The sequence below is a fragment of the Microtus ochrogaster genome, linkage group LG1, assembly GCF_000317375.1.
Source record: "Microtus ochrogaster isolate Prairie Vole_2 linkage group LG1, MicOch1.0, whole genome shotgun sequence".
NCBI classification, from domain to species: domain Eukaryota; kingdom Metazoa; phylum Chordata; class Mammalia; order Rodentia; family Cricetidae; genus Microtus; species Microtus ochrogaster.
The window spans coordinates 3,797,995-3,816,365 of record NC_022027.1 but is presented as its reverse complement, the minus strand read 5'-3'; the positions used below and the strand labels follow the sequence as shown (position 1 = coordinate 3,816,365).

Sequence of the window (18,371 nt, the reverse complement as noted above, 5' to 3'; positions counted from 1 at the left end):
AGAGCGCCGGGCCAGAGCGCCGCCGTGCGCGGGGCACGCTGGGATCGCCGCGGCCGCCCCAGGAGGCCGGGCTGCAGGGACGGAGCCTGGCTACTTCCGAGGAGCTCCGCCCCGTCGCGCCTGTGCCGAGCCTGTGAGCGGCGGCCGGACTGGGGGCGTGGCCCGGACCCCAGCTCATTTGCATTCGCCTAACTTGTAGGCCGCGGTGCCCGCCGCTCTGCTACCTCCGCGGGAGGGCGGAGCTACAGATACAGATCTGTAATTTGCATCCGGCTTCCTATTGGTGGAGGTTAATATAGGGCCGTGGCATGTGGTCCGTCACTAGGGCGGAGTCCGGCGAGGACGTCATTAGCATGGGGCTCCCTGACACCCGCTCAAAGGCTGGGGCAGCGATGAGTGCGGGGTGCGGGGCCTGCCCTTGTGGCCCAGGAGCGGCGGACAGCGGGGGCTCGAGGCCAGCCCGGCCTCCAGCTTCCGACCGATCCAAAATTCTTAAGATTTCTGACGTCTGCGTCAGACGCGCCGAGAGCAATTCGCAAACATTAACCTGTCTATTTTTCAGACAAGGAGCCCGGAGCGCAGGGAGGGCTGATAAATACCCAGTGAGGTGGGGAAGGAGGATTTGAACCCAGGCTCCCTGACCTCGGCTGGGAAACCTGCAGGCCTTGTTCGGTTTGAGGGGAGGGAGAGGGACGAGGTGTTCTATAGACCAGGCTGGCCTGAAACTAGCTCAGTAGGCCTAGAAATCAGAGATCTGCCTGCCTCTGCCTCCCGAGTGCCAGGACTAAAGACTTGGAATCGTTAAATTCCATTAATTTGAGAATTTGAGATCTCCGGTCATAGTTAAGCTGCCAGAAGTCCAGGACCTTGGGTTCTGTGGTGTCCAAGTTTTTGTTTCTGGCATCGTCCGTCATTGGACAGCAGTGGCGGGGGTCTGAGCGTGGCAAACGTTCCAGCAGGTGTTGCGCCTTCTTTGACTTTCTTTTTCTTTTCTTTTCTTCTTCTTTTTTTTTTAATCCAACGATTTCATCCTCCGGGAAGTTAGTCTGAGCAGCTCAGGGGTGGACAGAAGGAGGGGAGTGCCTGGTCTTACTCCTGCATGAGAACAGAGATGTGGCAATAGCTTCAAAATACACACAGCACTTCAGGTCAAATCCAGACCCTGCTAAGAACCGGGTGACTTCAGTAGTGTAGCAGGATCAACGAGTAACTAAAAAAACCCAGCCTTCCTTTATACAGATGATAAATGAGCTGAGAAAGAAATCAGAGAAACATCACCCTTCACAATAGCCACAAATAACATACCGTGGAGCAACTCTAACCAAACAAACCTGTATGACAAGAACGTTAAATCTTTGAAGAAAGAAATTGAAGAAGGTACCAGAAAATGGAAAGATCGCCCATGCTCTTGAATAAAAAGGATTAACAGTAAAAATAGCAATCTTATCAAAAGCAATCTACAGATTCAATGCAATCCCAGAAAAATTCTTCACAGACCTCAAAAGAACCATACTCAACTTCATATGGAAAAGCAAAAAGTCCAGGATAGCCAAAATCATCTTGTACAATAAAAGAACTTCTGGAGGCATCACAATCCCTGACTTCAAACTTTACTACAGAGCTACAGTACTGAAAACAGCCTGGTACTGGCATAAGAGCAGACAGGAGGACCAATGGAACCAAATAGAAGACTTGGATATCATACCCCTAAGAACACCTGATTTTTGACAAAGAAGCAAAACATATCAAATGGAAAAAAGAAAGGATATTTAACAAATGGTGGTGTTATAACTGGATATCAACATGTAGAAGAATGAAAATAGACCCATATCTATCACCACGCACAAAACTCAAGTCCAAATGGATCAAAGACCTCAGCATAAAGCCAGCTACACTTAACCTTATAGAAGAGGAAGTGGGAAGTACACTTGAATGCATTGACACTAGAGACCACTTCCTAAATAGAACCCCAGCAGCACAGACACTGAGAGAAACAATTAATAAATGGGACCTCCTGAAACTGAAAAGCTTCTGTAAAGCAAAGGACACCGTCAACAAGACAAACAACAGCCTACAGAATGGGAAAAGATCTTCACCAATCCCACATTGGACAGAGGGCTGATCTCTGAAATATACAAAGAACTCAAGAAATTGGTCATCAAAAGATCACATAATCCAATAAAAAAAATGGAGTCCAAACATAAACAGAGAACTCTCAACAGAGGAATCTAAAATGGCTGAAAGACACTTAAGGAAATGTTCAACATCCTTAGTCATCAGAGAAATGCAAATCAAAACAACGCTGAGATTCCATCTTACACCTGCAAGAATGGCCAAGATAAAAAACACTGATGACAACTTATGCTGGAGAGGTTGTGGGGGAAAAGGGAACACTCCTGCATTGCTGATGGAAATGCAAGCTGGTACAACCCCTTTGGATGTCAGTGTGGCGATTTCTCAGAAAATTAGGAGACAACTTTCCTCAAAACTCAGTAATACCACTTTTGGGTATATATACAAAGGATGCTCAATCGTGCCACAAGGACATGTGCTCAACTATGTTCATAGCAGCTTTGTTTGTCATAGCCAGAACCTGGAAAAAACCTAAATGCCCCTTTACTGAAAAATAGATAAGAAAAATGTGGTACATTTACACAATGGAGTACTACGCAGCAGAAGAAAAATGACATCTTAAAATTTGCGGACAAATGGATGGAGCTAGAAAACATCATATTTAGTGAGGTAACTTGTTTACAGAGGTTTCTATCCCGGTCCCACAACCATTCAGTCCCAAAGAAAAACACACAGAGGCCTACATTAATTATAAACTGGTTGGCTTCGTATTAACTCTTACATGTTAAATTAGCCCACAGTTCTTGTCTGTGTTAGCCACGTGGCTTGGTACCTTTTATCAGCGAGGATTTCTCATCTTGCTTCCTTTGTGACGACTGCAGACTCAGCCTTTCCTCTTCCTGGAAGTCACCTGTTCTCATTTCCCCACCTCTACTTCCTGCCTGGCTACTGGCCAATCAATGTTTTATTACAGCAATACAAGTGACAGGTCATTACAGGATAGAAGACATTGTCTCACAGCAGTCACCCAGACCCAGAAAGACAAATACAATATGTACTCACTCATAAGTGGCTTTTAGACTTAGGGGGAGGGAAGCCAGAAAAAATATATAGCTCAATGAAAACAATTTACAAAATAAAATTAAAAAATTAAATAAAAAAGAAATGGAGGGGCTGGAGAGATGGTTCAGTGGTAAAGAACACTGTGTGTTCTTCCAGAGGTCCTGAGTTCAATTCCCGGCAACCACATGGTGGCTCACAACCACTTGTAATGAGATCTGGTGCCCTCTTCTGGCCTGCAGACATATACACAGAACACTGTATATATAATAAATAAATAAATCTTAAAAGAAAGAGAAAGAAATGGGTAAAGCCAGATTGATTTACTCATTTTTTATTGATATTTAATGAGCTCTACATTTTTCTCTGTTCTCCTCCCTACCTCTCCCCTCCCCCTTTAATCCTCTCCCAAGGTCCCCATGCTCCCAATTTACTCAGGAGATCTTGTCTTTTTCTACTTTCTACTTCCCATGTAGATTAGATCTATGTAAGTCTCTTTTAGTGTCCTCATTGTTGTCTAAGTTCTCTGGGATTGTGGTTTGTAGGCTGGCTTTCTTTGTTTTATGTTTAAAAACCACCTATGAATGAGTACATGTGATAATTGTCTTTCTGTGTCTGAGTTACCTCACCCAAAATGATGTTTTCTAGCTCCATCCATTTTCCTGCAAAATTCAAGATGTTATTTATTTTTTTCTGCTGTGTAAATGTACCACATTTTTCTTATCCATTCTTTGATCTAGGGTCATTATTCTGGCTGCATATATGCCTTCTCACCATAAGAGGGCACCAGACCTCGTTACAGATGGTCATGAGCCACCATGTGGTTGCTGGGAATTGAACTCAGGACCTCTAAGAACTGTCAGTGCTCTTAACATCTGAGCCATTTCTCTAGACCCTCCTGTCTGTTCTTATGCCAATACTAGGCTGTTTTCAGTACTGTAGCTCTGTAGTAGAGTTTGAAGTCAGAGTTTGTGATGCCTCCAGAAGGTGTTTTTATTGCATACGATTGTTTTGGCTATCCTGGGTTTTTGCTTTTTCAAATGAAGTTGAGTACTGTTCTTTTGTGGTCTTTGAAGAATTTTGCTGGGATTTTGAGGGGCGACTTACTCCATATATATTTTTATTTATTACATATACAATATTCTGTCTGTATACCTACAGGCCAGAAGAGGGCAGATGGTTGTGAGCCACCATGTGGTTGCTGGGAATTGAACTCAGGACCTTTGGAAGAGCAGGCAATGCTCTTAACCGTTGAGCCATCTCTCCAGCCTGATTTACTCCTTTTTTAAAATTAAAAATTTTGGAATGCCTTTAATTCCAGCATTCCAGGTCAGCAAGAATACATAGTGAGACCCTGCCTAAAAACAATTTAAAAGGCAGGCAGTGGTGGTGCACGCCTTTAATCCCAGCACTCGGAAGACAGAAGCAGGTGGATCTCTGTGAATTCGAGGCCAGCCTGTTCTACAAGAGCTAGTTCCAGGACAGGCTCCAAAGATACATAGAGAAACCCTGTCTCAAAAAACAAAACACAACAAACAAAAACACAATAAAATTAAATATTTTATGGGCTCACCAGGTGGTGGTGGCACACACTTTTAATCCTAGCACTCAGGAGGCAGAGGCAGGCAGATCCCTTTGAATCTAAAGCCAGCTTGGTCTACAAAGGGATTTCCAGGACAAAGAAAACATGTCTCAAAAAACAAAACAAACAAGCTTGCTTGTCTGTGCGCCTTGTAAGTGCATTACCCACAGGGGCCAGAAGGGGCATCAGGTCCCCTGGAGCTGGAGTCACAGGTGGTTGTGACCTGGCATCTTCTCTAACCACACCTGTTTTGTTGAATTTTTTAAAGATTTATTTATTTATTTGTAAATATTTATTTATTATGTATACAATATTCTGTCTGTGTGTATGCCCTCAGGCCAGAAGAGGGCACCAAAGCTCATTACAGATGGTTGTGAGCCACCATGTGGTTGCTGGGAATTGAACTCAGAACCTCTGGAAGAGCAGGCAATGCCCTTAACCTCTGAGCCATCTCTTATTTTAAGTGTGTGTGGGAGGTGAGTGGAGTGCCCTGGAGATGTAGGAAGAAGGAAAGGGGCAGAGGGCGGGCAGGAGAGAGGTCTGTTCGGTGGTCAGATCATTGGCTGCTTACACAGAGGACCTGGGTGAGGCTATCCCGTCCCCTGCTGAGCCTGGCTGGTCACAGCAACCTGCGCTGTCCAGGCTCAGAGCTAGCTTCCATCCAGTGCACAAACTCAGGCCCCCAGAGGGAGGGTTTGTCACACAGCGGCAGGATGCAAGAGGTGTGAAGGCAGCCACTTGTCAGATGTGGCTTTTATGCCTCACGGCTTGCAGAGAGTGTTCTTTGAGACCTTCGGGAGGAAGTCTAGTCCTGGGTCTGTCTGTGTGCATTCTGGGGTCCCTCCGGAAGGGACAGTCCCATTTGTTTCGAGGCGGGGCCTCATGTAGCCCAGGTTGGTCTGGAACTCTCTGTTTAGACAACAATGACCTCCAACTCCTGAAGCTGGAGCCCCGTCTCCCAGGCGGACCGGCAGGCACCACCACACCTGACTTCATTCACTGACTCACGTGAGCTCAAGCACTTACTGAAAGTCCACTGTATACCAACCCTGTCCCCAGGCCATCACATGACCTATGCCCTTACACCCTCACAAGAGGACCAGCAACCCTCAGTCTCAACTCACAGGCTCTTCCCGCAATCCCTCCCTAACGAACGCCTCGGTCTCTTAGTTTTCACCTACTCTTAATATTTTTGCATTTATTTATTTATTATTTATTTATTTAATATTTCTGTCTCTTCCCCGCCACCGCCTCCCATTTCCCTCCCCCTCCCCCAATCAAGTCCCCCTCCCTCGTCAGCCCAAAGAGCAATGTCCAAGGACCACCCACCTCCATCCAGGTCTAGTAAGGTGAGTATCCAAACTGCCTAGGCTCCCACAAAGCCAGTACGTGCAGTAGGATCAAAAAACCATTGCCATTGTTCTTGAGTTCTCAGTAGTCCTCATTGTACGGTCATATTTTTGCATTCTTTTTTTTTTGGGGGGGGGGGTTTGAGACAGGGTTTCTCTGTGGTTTTGGAGCCTGTCCCGGAACTAGCTCTGTAGACCAGGCTGGTCTCGAACTCACAGAGATCCGCCTGCCTCTGCCTCCCGAGTGCTGGGATTAAAGGTGTGCGCCACCAACGCCCGGCTGCATTCTTTATTCTACCAGAAGGTCCTTTCATTTTGGACTGAGAAACTCCTACTCATCCGTCAATGCCCTAGCTCCCATGGCCTCCTCTGAATTAGCCTGCCCTGATTTCTGTCTACATCCCTTCACTATGAGACATTCGGGGGGAATACAAGCTGGTAAGAGCCTGTAGTGGCAGAGAGGGGCTCTCATTCCAGACTTTAGGATTTGGGGTCTTCTCACTATGGTATGGGGGTGGGGACTAGGTAGGAAGCCCACACCCCTCGCTGCCTCAGTTTCCCGTAACTCCAGAGGGAGCGGGGGGGGGGCCCTCCCGCCCTCCCGCCCGGCGGGGATGCTGGGTGGCTCCGTCGGGAGGGGGTCCCCGGCGGCCGAGGGGGGCTCAGGAAGTGGCGGCTACAGGAATTCGGCGCTTCCACGCCTTATAAGGACATTTGCTCCGCCAGCCAATGGGCGGCGGGGGCGGCGTCAGCCCTGTCCCGGACCGTCTGCCCGCAGCCGGTCCCTAGGTCCGCCCGTCCCGCGCCGGGTCCGTCGGTCCCGCCATGAGCTCCACGCAGTTCAACAAGGGCCCGTCCTACGGGCTCTCGGCCGAGGTCAGGAACCGGGTGAGTGGGCGCGGACGCAGCCCGCCTCGGGCCGCAGCCTGGAGCGCACCGACGCGAGCGGGGTGGCTTTGCTCCGACCCCCGAGGGCAGGGGGCGCTCGGGTAAACCGGGGGGCTGCGGGGTCTGGGAGGGGCACCCCACTTCTCTGCACGCGGGGTGTTCCTGCAGCCCCGCCCCTGGTCATCCCGCAACCTCGCCCCGGGGGTCTCCCGCGTCCCGAGAGAAATGGAAGGATGTAAGCAAGACCCCGGAGAGGGCGAGCGGGCGGGAGTCTGGGAGGAGCGACCCCCACGACCCCCGCGACCCCGGCTTCAGCACCTGCCAACACTTACCTCTCCCCCCCCGCCCCCCTTCGAGCCTTTTAAGTTGGGGATGGGAAGGGGGCGGGACCGGGGCCTTCTTAACAGGGTGTGGCTCCCTCTCCCCTCCTGGGGCTCCCGGCGCACACCTGGGAGAGGGCTCACAGGGTGGGGTGTCTCGGGCACAGCGGGACATCGAAGTCACCAGTTCGAGGGGACACACAGCTAGGGGTCCCGATGTGATGAATGGGGGGACGGACGGGACGCTGAGCGCGCCTTCCGGGTAGAACCGCTCCCACACACACCCGCCTGGCACCTGAGAAGGCGGGTTTCACAGTCTGCAAAGCCGGGCCACCCGCCTGGGCACGCTGAAGCCACCAGCCCGGCGCGCCTGCCACCGGGGCAAGCCATCTCAGTTCCTACCCCGGGCTGCGGGTCCCAGGGCCCTGACAGATTCCTGCGGGGAGCAGGGAGCTGGACACCTCCCTGGGACAGAGGAAGTGAGACAGAGAGAGATTGAGGATGGAAGTTTGGAGCCGGGTGGGGCGAGGGGGACAGGGGACCCGCTATGTAGGACTGAGGTCGGAGATCCCTTCCATCTCTGGCAGACTGGAGCTGGGACAAGGAATGGCCCCAACCAGCCTGCTGGGTCACAAAGGGTCGCATCTTTCACTGGGAGGGGAGCCCCAGAGACCATTGTGCCTGGCCCATGTGTCTCAGTTTACCCCCCTGACCGCCCTCGGATCCCGCAGGGCTTTGTTCAGTCCGGCTGAGGGTCCTGGCCACTCGGGAACAGCTGGTCCTGATTTAGACCGGGAGGCCACTGCATTCCTGGTAGTTTGTGGCCGGCGGGCTGGAATGTGCTGCCGGGGAGGGAGGTGGCCACAGCGCTTGGGACTGGGACTCTGCCCCCTTCCTTGGTTCTCAGAGCCTCTAGGGACGTGGCCCAGCTGGACCTGGCATGCCTGGCATCCAGGCCCAGCCCCTGCTCATTCCTGCAGGACTGGGCCACTCCTGCAGGTGGGATCAGCTGCTCCTCGCCCCTGCCCCCCCCCCTGCCTTTTTTTTCCCCTGTGAGCGGCTAATCCCACTTCAAAGAGTTTATAAAGGCAATGGGGAAGGGGAGCCCTGTGGGTGGTGGCGCATGCCTTTAATCCCAGCATTTGAGAGGCAGAGGCAGGGGGATCTCTGTGAGTTTGAGGTGGCACATGCCTTTAATCCCAGCGCTCTGGAAGCAGAAGCAGGCAGGTCTCTGAGTTTGAGGCCAGCCTAGTATACAAAGCGAGTTCTAGGACAACCTGGGCTACACAGAGAAAATCGCATCTCAACAAAACAAACAAAAAATAAAAAATGGAGAACTGAGACCCTGGGAGCCTAGAACCTGCTGTGGTCCTCCACGTGGCAGGAGCCAGGCCCGCAGGCAGTTCTCTAGGGTCCTTCTAGTGCACTGGAAACCTATTCCTCCCGTGAGGTGGGCAGGCAGGCTCCTGGCTGGACCCCTGCCTGTCCAGGCCTGGGATGCTCAGGGGCAGGCAGGTGTGAGCCTGGGGGAAGTGGGTGTGTCTGGGGGAAATCTCAGGGTTTTTGTTTTTTCAACCCAGTCATGCGGAGACAGTCTTCCTGGGGTTGCCTACTGACTGGAATATTGCTCAGCCATGAAAAATAACAGGCCACTATGATGTCAGTGGAGAACCTTCTGGTCGCTGTCCTCAAGTCACAGGACAAAGCCCCGGGCAGATAGGAAGTGCTCAGAGTAGATGAAGTCAGCAGCGGAAGCAGGGATCTGGCTGCTGGTGTAGCTTTGTGGGTAGAGTGCTGGCTTAGGTTTTATCCCAAGCACTTCCCAGTTGCACACAAGTGTCATCCCAGGTCTGGGGAGGTGGAGGCAGGAGGATTGGTTCAGGGTCATCTAAGTCCAGCCTGGGCTACGTGAGATCCTCTGTCCCTTCTTCTACTGTCTGAGAGTTTTGCAGAGTGTGTCCATGCCCCAGCTAATCTCTGTGCTCCTTGCTTCTCAGCTCCTGTCCAAATATGACCCCCAGAAGGAAGCAGAGCTCCGCAGCTGGATTGAAGGACTCACGGGCCTCTCCATTGGCCCCGACTTCCAGAAGGGCCTGAAAGACGGGGTTATCTTGTGCACGTGAGTGCACACATCTGTACAGACATCAGCGCCCCCTGCTGCACGGCTTGTGCATTTCTAGTTGTTTTTTTTTCTTTTTCTTGTCTTATCGCATAGTCTCTCTTTTGGTTTTTTTATTCTCTTGGCTTATTTCTTGTCTTTATTTATTTGTTTGTTTATTGTTTTTGTTTTGGGGGACAGGGTTTCTTGGTAGTTTTGGAGTCTGTCCTGGAACTCACTCTGTAGTCCAGGCTGGACTTGAGCTCCGCCTGCATCTGCCTCTTAAGTGCTGGGATTAAAGGTGTGCGCCACCACCGCCCAGCTTTTGATCTGATTTTATTTTATTTTATTTTGGGTTTGCTTCACTTTTACTTCTGAGTTTGTGTGTGTGTGTGAGTGCGCGCGCGTGGGTGTACACACGTGGTGAGAGTGACTGGGCCTGTGTACCCCTGTGCTTATATGATGTACATGAGTGCACTTACCTCAGAGTCCAGGAGAGGGCGCTTTGATCCCTGGAGCTGGCTATGAGTCACCTGACATGGGTGCTGGGAACTGAACCTAGGGCCTGGAACAGTGGCAATCACCCTGACCTCTGAGCCCTCTGTCTGGCCCCTTGTCTTTTTCTGCAGTATTGTAGTCTCCAAATGTATTTCTCTGTCCCTGTCTGTTGTTTCCTTGTACTATTGCGTTCCCTACAAACTTCCCGCTGTGAGCAGTCCTACCCTAGGCCTTCTCTTTCCCCTTCAGCGGATAACGCTTCTGGAAGTTTCTTCATCTTGCATACATCTTGCATACATCTGTCGTTCGTATATTCCACAGTTGTACATGTGAAAAGAAACTATAGTCAAAATTCTTAGATTCCCCCCAAACCCCATGGTTCAAGATTATATTCCTAGCGTCCATTGTTGGCGGCTAAGGGAAACTGAGGCTGGGAAAGTGTGAGTGTGCTGAGGTCAGAATGCCAATGGGGGATCCTGGGTCATTTCTTCCCAGACTCATGAACAACCTCCAGCCAGGCTCCGTCCCCAAGATCAACCGCTCTATGCAGAACTGGCACCAGGTGAGGAGCTGGCAAGTAGACAGTGGGATACCCAGCCCTGCCCACGTGTACCGCAGGGCTCACCGCCCTTCCCTGCCTCCTCCCAGCTAGAAAACCTTTCCAACTTCATCAAGGCCATGGTTGGCTATGGCATGAATCCTGTGGACCTGTTTGAGGCCAATGACCTGTTTGAGAGCGGGAACATGACGCAGGTGCAAGTGTCTCTGCTTGCGCTGGCAGGAAAGGTAAGGTCCAGAGAGGGTTGGTGGGCAGCCCGAATCACACAGCAAAGTGAACCAGACAAACACAGGCCAGTCCTCCTAAGAGTCACTGTCTGATGTGGGAGGTGGGGAGGAGAGAGAAATCGGAAAGATTGGTATAGCAGTGGTTAGGTTGGGGGAACAGCACATGAAGAGATGTGGGCGTGTGAGAGCAAGGAGGAGTCCCTGTGTGGGGCTCGGACAGACAGCTCAGAAGGGTGGGGTCAGCCGCGTGTGGGGATAGTGTTGGAAGTATTTCTGGGGCGTTATATCCACTGACCTGGATTGAGGGTCCCCGGCTCCCTTCACCCCCACCCAGGCCAAGACCAAGGGGCTGCAGAGTGGTGTGGACATCGGGGTCAAATACTCGGAGAAACAGGAGAGGAACTTTGATGATGCCACCATGAAGGCCGGCCAGTGTGTCATTGGGCTGCAGGTAGGCACCACCTCAGATGGGTCTAGGCCAAAGGTCAACTTGTGGGTCACGACCCTTGTGGGCCTGAAAGAGCCCTTCACAGGGATGGCATATGAGATATTCACATTATGATTCCTAACAGTAGCAAAACCACAGTTATGAAGTAGCAACAAAAATAATTTTGTGATGGGCTTGGTCCCCACGACATGAAGAACCGTACTGAGGGTTGCAGCCTCAGGAAGGCTGAGAAGGCTGGCGTCCACACCCTCACCCCCACATTTCCCCTGCAGATGGGCACCAACAAATGTGCCAGCCAGTCTGGCATGACGGCCTATGGTACCCGGCGACACCTCTATGACCCCAAGAACCACATCCTGCCTCCCATGGATCATTGCACCATCAGCCTCCAGATGGGCACCAATAAGTGTGCCAGTCAGGTAGGTTTGTCCCCTGCCTCGGGGTAGCCTCTACTCTGTGTCTTTCTCCCTGTGTATGCTTTCATGTTGTTGGAGGCCGGTCGTTTGTTCCTGACTGCTCAGACCAAAAATAAACACCTAAACTAACCCATCTCTATTAATCTGTGTATCACCATGTGGCTGTGACTTACTGGCAAAGTTTTGGCTCTATAGCTTCTTTTTGACTCCGCCTTCTTTCTCCCAGCATTCAGTTTAGTTTTCCCTGCCTAGCTAAGTTCTGTCTTGCTATAGACCAAATTAGTTTCTTTATTCATTAACCAATAAAAGCAACACATAGACAGAAGGACCTCCCACATCACTTTTGGTCATGACAACCCTACTCTGTGCCTCAGTTTCCCCCAAGTGTCCACCCCCATCTAAGCTGTTGCCTGTGTCCCTGAGGTTTTGGGGAAGTCTCTGTTCCATGTGGGGGGGACAAGGAGAAAGTGGGGTGCTGGTGCTTACAGGTGGTCAAAAGTCTGATTTAGGGCTGGAGAGATGGCTCAGAGGTTAAGGATGCTGACTGTTCTTCCAGAGGTCCTGAGTTCAATTCCCAGCAACCACATGGTGGCTCACAACCATCTACAATGAGATCTGGTGCCCTCTTGTGGCCTGCAGCCTTACATAATAAATAAAATCTTTAAAAAAAAAAAAGAAAAAGAAAAAATTCTGATTTATTTTATTTTTGTGCAGAGGGTTGGGTTTGAGATAGGGCCTGACTATGTAGGCCCATAGTCTTGAGCTCTCAGCAATCCTCCTGTCTCAGCCTTTTTTTTGCCAGGGTTTCAGGGGCCAGAGTAAGGCTCAGTGTGCATAACATTCTGCTAGCATGCGTGAGACTTTGGCTTCTGTCCCCAACATGGCACAAAGGGTCACACTCGCCTGTTGTCACAGGACTCAGAAAGTGGAGGCAGAAGGGTCAGGAGTTCAAGGTCATCTTTGGCTACATAGTGAGTTTGGGGCCAGCCTAGTCTACAGAGCTAGTTCCAGAACAGTCAGGACTGCTACACAGAGAAACCCTGTCTCAAAAAAACAATAAATAAATAAATAAATAATAAAAATGAAAGGTTTTAGCTAAGCTTTGGGGATCTTGTAGGGAACTGGTGGTATACTGAGGGAATTAGGGGCTCCCCTTTCTGAGCTCCTCTCTCCTATCTCCAGGTGGGCATGACGGCTCCAGGGACCCGGAGGCACATCTATGACACCAAGCTGGGCACCGACAAGTGTGACAACTCCTCCATGTCTCTGCAGATGGGGTACACGCAGGGCGCCAACCAGAGCGGCCAGGTCTTTGGGCTGGGGCGGCAGATATATGACCCCAAGTATTGCCCACAGGGCCCAGCGGCTGATGGGGCACCCGTCGGGGGTGACGGCCATGGTGAGGGCCCTGAGTACCTGGCATACTGCCAGGAGGAGGCGGGCTACTGAACCCAAGGGTGCTGGCTCCCCACGTCAGCACCCCTGTGTGGGGTTTTCTTTGTTTTATGTGTTTTCATTGTGTTGTTTTGTTTTTTGAAACTGGGCCTCACTTTGTGGCCCTCTCTGGCCTGGAACTCACTGCAATCCTCCTGCCTCAGCTTCCTGAGGGCTGGGAGGAGAGGTCTGCATTAGCTGTGCCCTTCTCACCTGTCATGCCTTGCTTCCTTCCCAGGACTGACCCACCCACCCACCCAGTTAGCAACATGGGGGCACTTGATAGAGTAGCCAGCTATAGATCTTCTCAGAAGGCTCTGGAAGAGTTTCGGGTTTCTTCATCTCTTCAGTTTGTGGTGTGTGATCCCATGGAAATTGCAGGCAGTTTCAATGAAAGGAAATAAGGGGTTTTGTGTTTTGTTTGTTCCCCCTAAAGGTATGGGGGTGCACCTGGGCCCTAAATACTGCAGGCATTCTGAGGGACTGCATTTGCCCAGGTTCGTCTGGGTTTCCACCTCCCCGCTCCCGCTCCTCCTGCCCTGGGCTGATTATCTGTGCTGGACTCCACCCTGGCGTCCAGAGTGCTGCACCCGACCCACAGGGGCCTCTCTGCTTCCAGATAATGTGAAATACCTTGTGTGGACCAAAACCAATAAAAACCTCCATTTCTAAGAGTAAAGGGTATTCCTGAAGTTGGTGATGACCGAGGGGGGCGGTTTAGAAGCAGGGGCCGGCCATGCACAAAAGTTAGGGGTAAGGAGGAGAAACTGAGACTCAGGTGAATAAATGATTTAAGGTTAGGGCCAAGGTGGAAGAAGAGGCTGTGCCCTTCACCAGCTCCCTTTGAACTCATATACCTCCTCAAAACCACGGCTCTAAAGCCAGGCTAGTGGCTGGGAGCTGCATTGAGGTGAGAGGCACTTGCAGCCCTTGGTTGGCCCCACAGGATGGAAGGCAAGAACAGACTCCAGGAAGTTGTCCTTTGGCCTCCACAGATGTGCCAGGCACGCATACGTCCTACCCCAATAAACAAATTAAAAATAAAGGTCGCCAGCACAGAGGAAACCTCTTCCTCTGAGATCAAGGCCAGCCTGGTCTATAGTGATTTCCAGGCCTGTCAGGGCTACCAAGCAATGAGCCAGTCTCAAATAAATATTTAAGAAAGAGTTCTTGGGAGCTGGAGAGATGGCTCAGAGGTTAAGGGCACTGGCTGCTCTACCAGAGGTCCTGAGTTCAATTCCCAGTAACCACATCATGGCTCACAACCATCTGTAATGAGATCCAGCACCCTCTTCTGGCCCATAGGGATACACACAGACAGAACACTGTATCCATAATTTAAAAAAAAAAATGTAGGAAAGAGTCCTTGGGGAGAGGAGACAGGATTCCCCTGTAGGAGCCAGCGGCCTTTTTGAGGTCTGAACTCTTGGGGGTCCTCTACGTGTTTGCGTCCCTGTGAAACCAACGTGACGCAGGCAGAAGCCTACGGTCTCTTTAAGAAACCCGGCTCCGCGCACCCGGGCCGAAGTCCCGCCTCCTTCATTGGCAAAGGCGTGCGAGTGGCAAATGCACTGTCCAATAGTAGCGCCTGGGGGCGGGGCTGCTGCAGCCCGGGGCGCCAGGTTGTGAAGGGCGTCGCCCACAGTTGAGGTGGGGGCTCCTCTTAAAGGGGCCGCGCACCCTTGCCGCTGCCGAGAAGAGTTTGGGGGCCTCAGAACGGTGAGAAGAACCCCAAGAGGGTGGAAGGTGGGGGTCTGGCGAATTGGGTGTTGTGGGGTTAGGGTGGGCGGAGCCACGTTCCCTGAAACCTCGCCCTTTCTTCCCCTTCCCGCGAGTGTGGGTGTGGGAAAACCGATCGCTTTCTCACAGCGGGCATCTGGTCACCTAGAGGGACCTTGGCCTGCAGCGCCCCGCTTTCCAAATGATTCCGGTCCTCCCAGATTCCCAGATCCCCAGTGGAAGCCGCCAGTTCCTACGTAGATGTTTAAACATTTGTCACCGCCTTCTCTGTCAGCCTCAGTTTCCCTGTCTGAATCATGAAGTAGGTCAGGTCGTCTGCTCCAACCTTTTGACACTTGGGGGCCCGGCCCTCGCTCATCTCCGGTTTCCTTGGGAGCGTGACTCTGCCCCTTTTTGAGCCTCAGTTTCCATTTCTGTAACATGGAGGGCCAGGTGGACGTGAGCCACTCGGTCTGCACTGGAGACAGAGGCTGCGGGTCTCACCGAGGGTCGCTGGGGGCCGTGGGAACCGAGACTCCGGTCCTGAATGAGGCTGAGGGTGGAGGTCAGAATCGGAGGTCTTAAGTCCAAGCTCCGCCCCCTAAGAACGCGAACAGGGTCTTCCAGACCCCAGCCTTCATCCTGTCCAGAGCGATAGCGCTTCCAGCCAATGAGCTACGAGGAAGGCTGCGGGCCGCGCTCCCATTGGTCATCCCTGGATGTTTGCGGGGCTCTCTTAACGGGAGATTCCTGCAGCTCAGTGCGAAGGGCAGATGACTGGTGGATTGAAGGATGAAGACTAGAGACCGTCAGGCATTGCCTTGAGCCACACAGCTCCCCCTTAGCCTGTTTTGCGCTCCTTTCTGCTCTGTTCTTCGTCCAGAGTCGTCATGGCCTTCTGCACACAGCTGATGCTCCTCCTGTGGAAAAATTACACGTATCGAAGGAGACAACCGGTAAGGCCGAGATGTGCAGGTGCGGGGCAATGGCAGCTGTCTGTTCATCACGGTCCCACAGAATCTCTACACATTTCCACCCCAGATCCAGCTACTGGTGGAGCTACTGTGGCCTCTCTTCCTCTTCTTCATCCTGGTGGCCGTCCGCCACTCCCACCCCCCACTGGAGCACCACGAATGTAAGACCCACTGTGTGTGCCGGGCGGTGGTGGCGCACACCTTTAATCCCAGCACTCGGGAGGCAGAGGCAGGCGGAGCTCTGTGAGTTCGAGCCCAGCCTAGGGGACACAGAGAAACCCTGTCGAGAAAAAAGGAAGAAAGAAAGAGGGCTGGAGAGATGCTCAGAGGTTAAGAGACTGCTGTTCTGGAGGTCCTGAGTTCAATTCCCAGCAACTACATGATGGCTCACACCCATCTATAATGAGATCTGGTGCCCAGAACACTATATACATAATAAATAAATTTTAAAAAAAGAAAGGAGGGAAGGAAGGAAGGCAGAAAGAAAGACAGAAAGAAAGACAGAAAGAATAAAGAGGCCCACTGTTTGTCATGGGAGGACAGACCTCTCCTGCCAAGCCTCGAGCTGGGGTTGAACTGGGTGGTCCTCTACGAGGGAGGGTGACTCCAAGCTGGTGCCTCTTCCCCCAGGCCACTTTCCAAACAAGCCGCTACCATCTGCGGGCACCCTGCCCTGGCTGCAGGGCCTTATCTGCAACGTGAACAACTCCTGTTTCCAGCAGCCAACGCCTGGCGAGAAGCCGGGGGTCCTGAGCAACTTTAAGGATTCCCTGTGGGTAAAGTGGGCGGGCGGGGGCTGGCTCATGAGTGGGGTTCAGACTCGAGCCCCAGCTCCCGTCCCCTGTCTGCCCCCAGGGTCTCAAGGCTCCTTACCGATGCTCATGCAGTGCTGGGGGGCCGCAGCATTCGGGAGATGCTGGCTGCCCTGGGGAAACTGATGCCCCTGCTCAGAGCCATGGGAGGTGGAGGTAGAGGAAGATGAAGATGGAGGATGGGGTAGGGGGTAGGGGAGGGAGCACCGCAAGCTGAGCTTGCCTAACATTGGCACCCTTCCCCTCAGCCTGGCCACCAGAGAGTAACCTACCAAACAAGCAAGCATTAGTGAACGCTGAGCTCAAAAAGATCCTGCAAGGGGTGAGGAGGGGTTGGCATGGTGAGGGACTCCTGTAATGAGCCCCTTCCACCCTCCCGCACCTCATTTGTAAAAGGGGTGTTAATGGGGAAGCTGAGACTGGGGCTCAGTGGGGGGAGTGGAGCGCTCACCCGCCCAGCACTAAAGAAGCCATGAATACCATCCCAACTCCTCTGGCATCTCAGCACTCAGGAGGTGGATGCCGGAGGATCAGGAGGCCTGAGGACCAATCAGCTGTCCACCCAGGTCTCCGCCACTTTGCTCTCTTGCCTACAGGCGTCCCTGGGACCTGTGCTGGGTGAAACCCGGGATTCCATGAGGGAGTTCTTGAATGCCACCGGGGAGCTTATGCAGGAGGTGAGAGGCCCCAGCCAGTCTCCACCCTGGCCAGGAAGCCTAAAGGGGCACCTGACTGGGTCCCTGCCCTGCTTCAGACTCCAAGGTGGGAAAAGCTGTGTGTGGTGATACATTGCAGTCGCCTCTGCACTCCAGAGACTGGGCGGGGCAACTGTGAGCTTGAGGCTAGCCTGGGCTACAGAGTAACAAACGAATAGACAGAAGGGCAGCAATATTGTTTGAGTGCTTGTAACTCTTGGTAGAGCATTTGCCCAGCGTGCACGGAATCCTGGATTCTACCCCTAGCGCCCCATAATGCTCCTGTCATTCCAGCACTCAGGACACAGAGGATAAATGGCATGAGGCTTGCCAGCTACATGAGACTATGTTTCAATAAAATAAAATAAATAAACAAAAAGGGGGGTTGGGACATTCTGCAGGAGATGTCCAGCACCACCTGGTGACCTTTCTCTAGCTCCTGGTGCTGCCCAGCCTGCTGGAACTCCGAGCTTTGCTGCAGAGGCCCCGAGGGTCAGCTGGTTCGCTGGAGCTGGTTTCAGAGGTCTTCTGCAGTACCAAGGGGCCCAGCAGCCCAGGGGGCCTCTCCCTCAATTGGTATGACGCCAGCCAGCTCAACGAGTTCATGGGTCCAGAGCTGGCCTCTGCCCAGCCTGACATCAGCCTCAGTGAGTCACTACAGCGGAGTTGGGTTCTGCATGGGCCGGATGGAGGGTAGAGGGATGCAGTGGGACCTCATGTTACCCCCCCCCCAATACCAGGCCCTGCCTGCTCCAAGTTCGTGGGGACTCTGGATGACCATCCTGTGTCGCGGCTGCTCTGGAGGCGCCTGAAGCCATTGATCCTCGGGAAAATCCTCTTTGCCCCTGACACAAACTTTACCCGTAAGCTTATGACCCAGGTGAGACATAGGAGCCACTGGGGGACAGCGGATCTACACAGTACCTGTAGTCAGGTGGCCAGTAACAGTGAATAAGTCTTAGATGTAGCGCTGGGGGCGTGGTCACGGTGGAGCCCCATCTAGAATTCCCCAGTGAGGGGTCTGGGGCTGTGGTCCGGGTGGAGCCCCGCCTAGAATCCCCAGTGAGGGGTCTGGGGTGTGGTCCAGGTGGAGCCCCCTAGAATCCCCAGTGAGGGGCTGGGTCGTGGTCAGGGTGGAGCCCCGCCTAGAATCCCCAGTGAGGGGACTGGGGCGTGGTCATGGTGGAGCCCCGCCTAGAATCACCCAGTGAGGGGCTGGG

The 18,371-nt window shown here is 52.5% G+C and overlaps 2 protein-coding genes across 4 annotated transcripts in view; both read left to right on the top strand.

Moving 5' to 3' along the window:
• The first annotated feature begins 6,848 nt into the window (after positions 1–6,848).
• Positions 6,849–13,400, top strand: Cnn2 (calponin 2). Its single transcript, XM_005359089.2, has 7 exons — positions 6,849–6,951; positions 9,269–9,390; positions 10,363–10,429; positions 10,516–10,653; positions 10,988–11,104; positions 11,374–11,520; positions 12,700–13,400. Exons 1-7 carry the CDS (start codon positions 6,889–6,891, stop codon positions 12,964–12,966), a joined length of 921 nt encoding a protein of 306 aa, XP_005359146.1. The 5' UTR covers positions 6,849–6,888; the 3' UTR covers positions 12,967–13,400.
• Positions 13,401–14,601: 1,201 nt separating this feature from the next.
• Abca7 (ATP binding cassette subfamily A member 7) overlaps positions 14,602–18,371 on the top strand; it is a 17,652-nt gene continuing 13,882 nt past the window's right edge. For all 3 annotated transcript variants that reach the window (XM_005359088.2, XM_026785216.1, XM_026785215.1), the window contains exons 1-9: positions 14,602–14,670; positions 15,554–15,626; positions 15,712–15,805; positions 16,275–16,416; positions 16,500–16,612; positions 16,705–16,778; positions 17,053–17,133; positions 17,588–17,798; positions 17,892–18,031. In XM_005359088.2, coding sequence (XP_005359145.1) covers positions 15,561–15,626; positions 15,712–15,805; positions 16,275–16,416; positions 16,500–16,612; positions 16,705–16,778; positions 17,053–17,133; positions 17,588–17,798; positions 17,892–18,031 — 921 coding nt within the window. In that variant the 5' untranslated portion in view covers positions 14,602–14,670; positions 15,554–15,560. The remainder of the gene's footprint in view (positions 14,671–15,553; positions 15,627–15,711; positions 15,806–16,274; positions 16,417–16,499; positions 16,613–16,704; positions 16,779–17,052; positions 17,134–17,587; positions 17,799–17,891; positions 18,032–18,371) is intronic.

What these genes read in the sequence shown, in the direction of transcription:
- Cnn2 (XM_005359089.2), top strand. Translation starts at nt 6,889, where the DNA reads ATGAGCTCCACGCAGTTCAACAAGGGCCCGTCCTACGGGCTCTCGGCC. An exon ending in CGGCCGAGGTCAGGAACCGG is followed by an intron (nt 6,952 to 9,268) that starts GTGAGTGGGCGC and finishes CTTGCTTCTCAG; the next exon opens with CTCCTGTCCAAATATGACCC. An exon ending in CTATGCAGAACTGGCACCAG is followed by an intron (nt 10,430 to 10,515) that starts GTGAGGAGCTGG and finishes GCCTCCTCCCAG; the next exon opens with CTAGAAAACCTTTCCAACTT.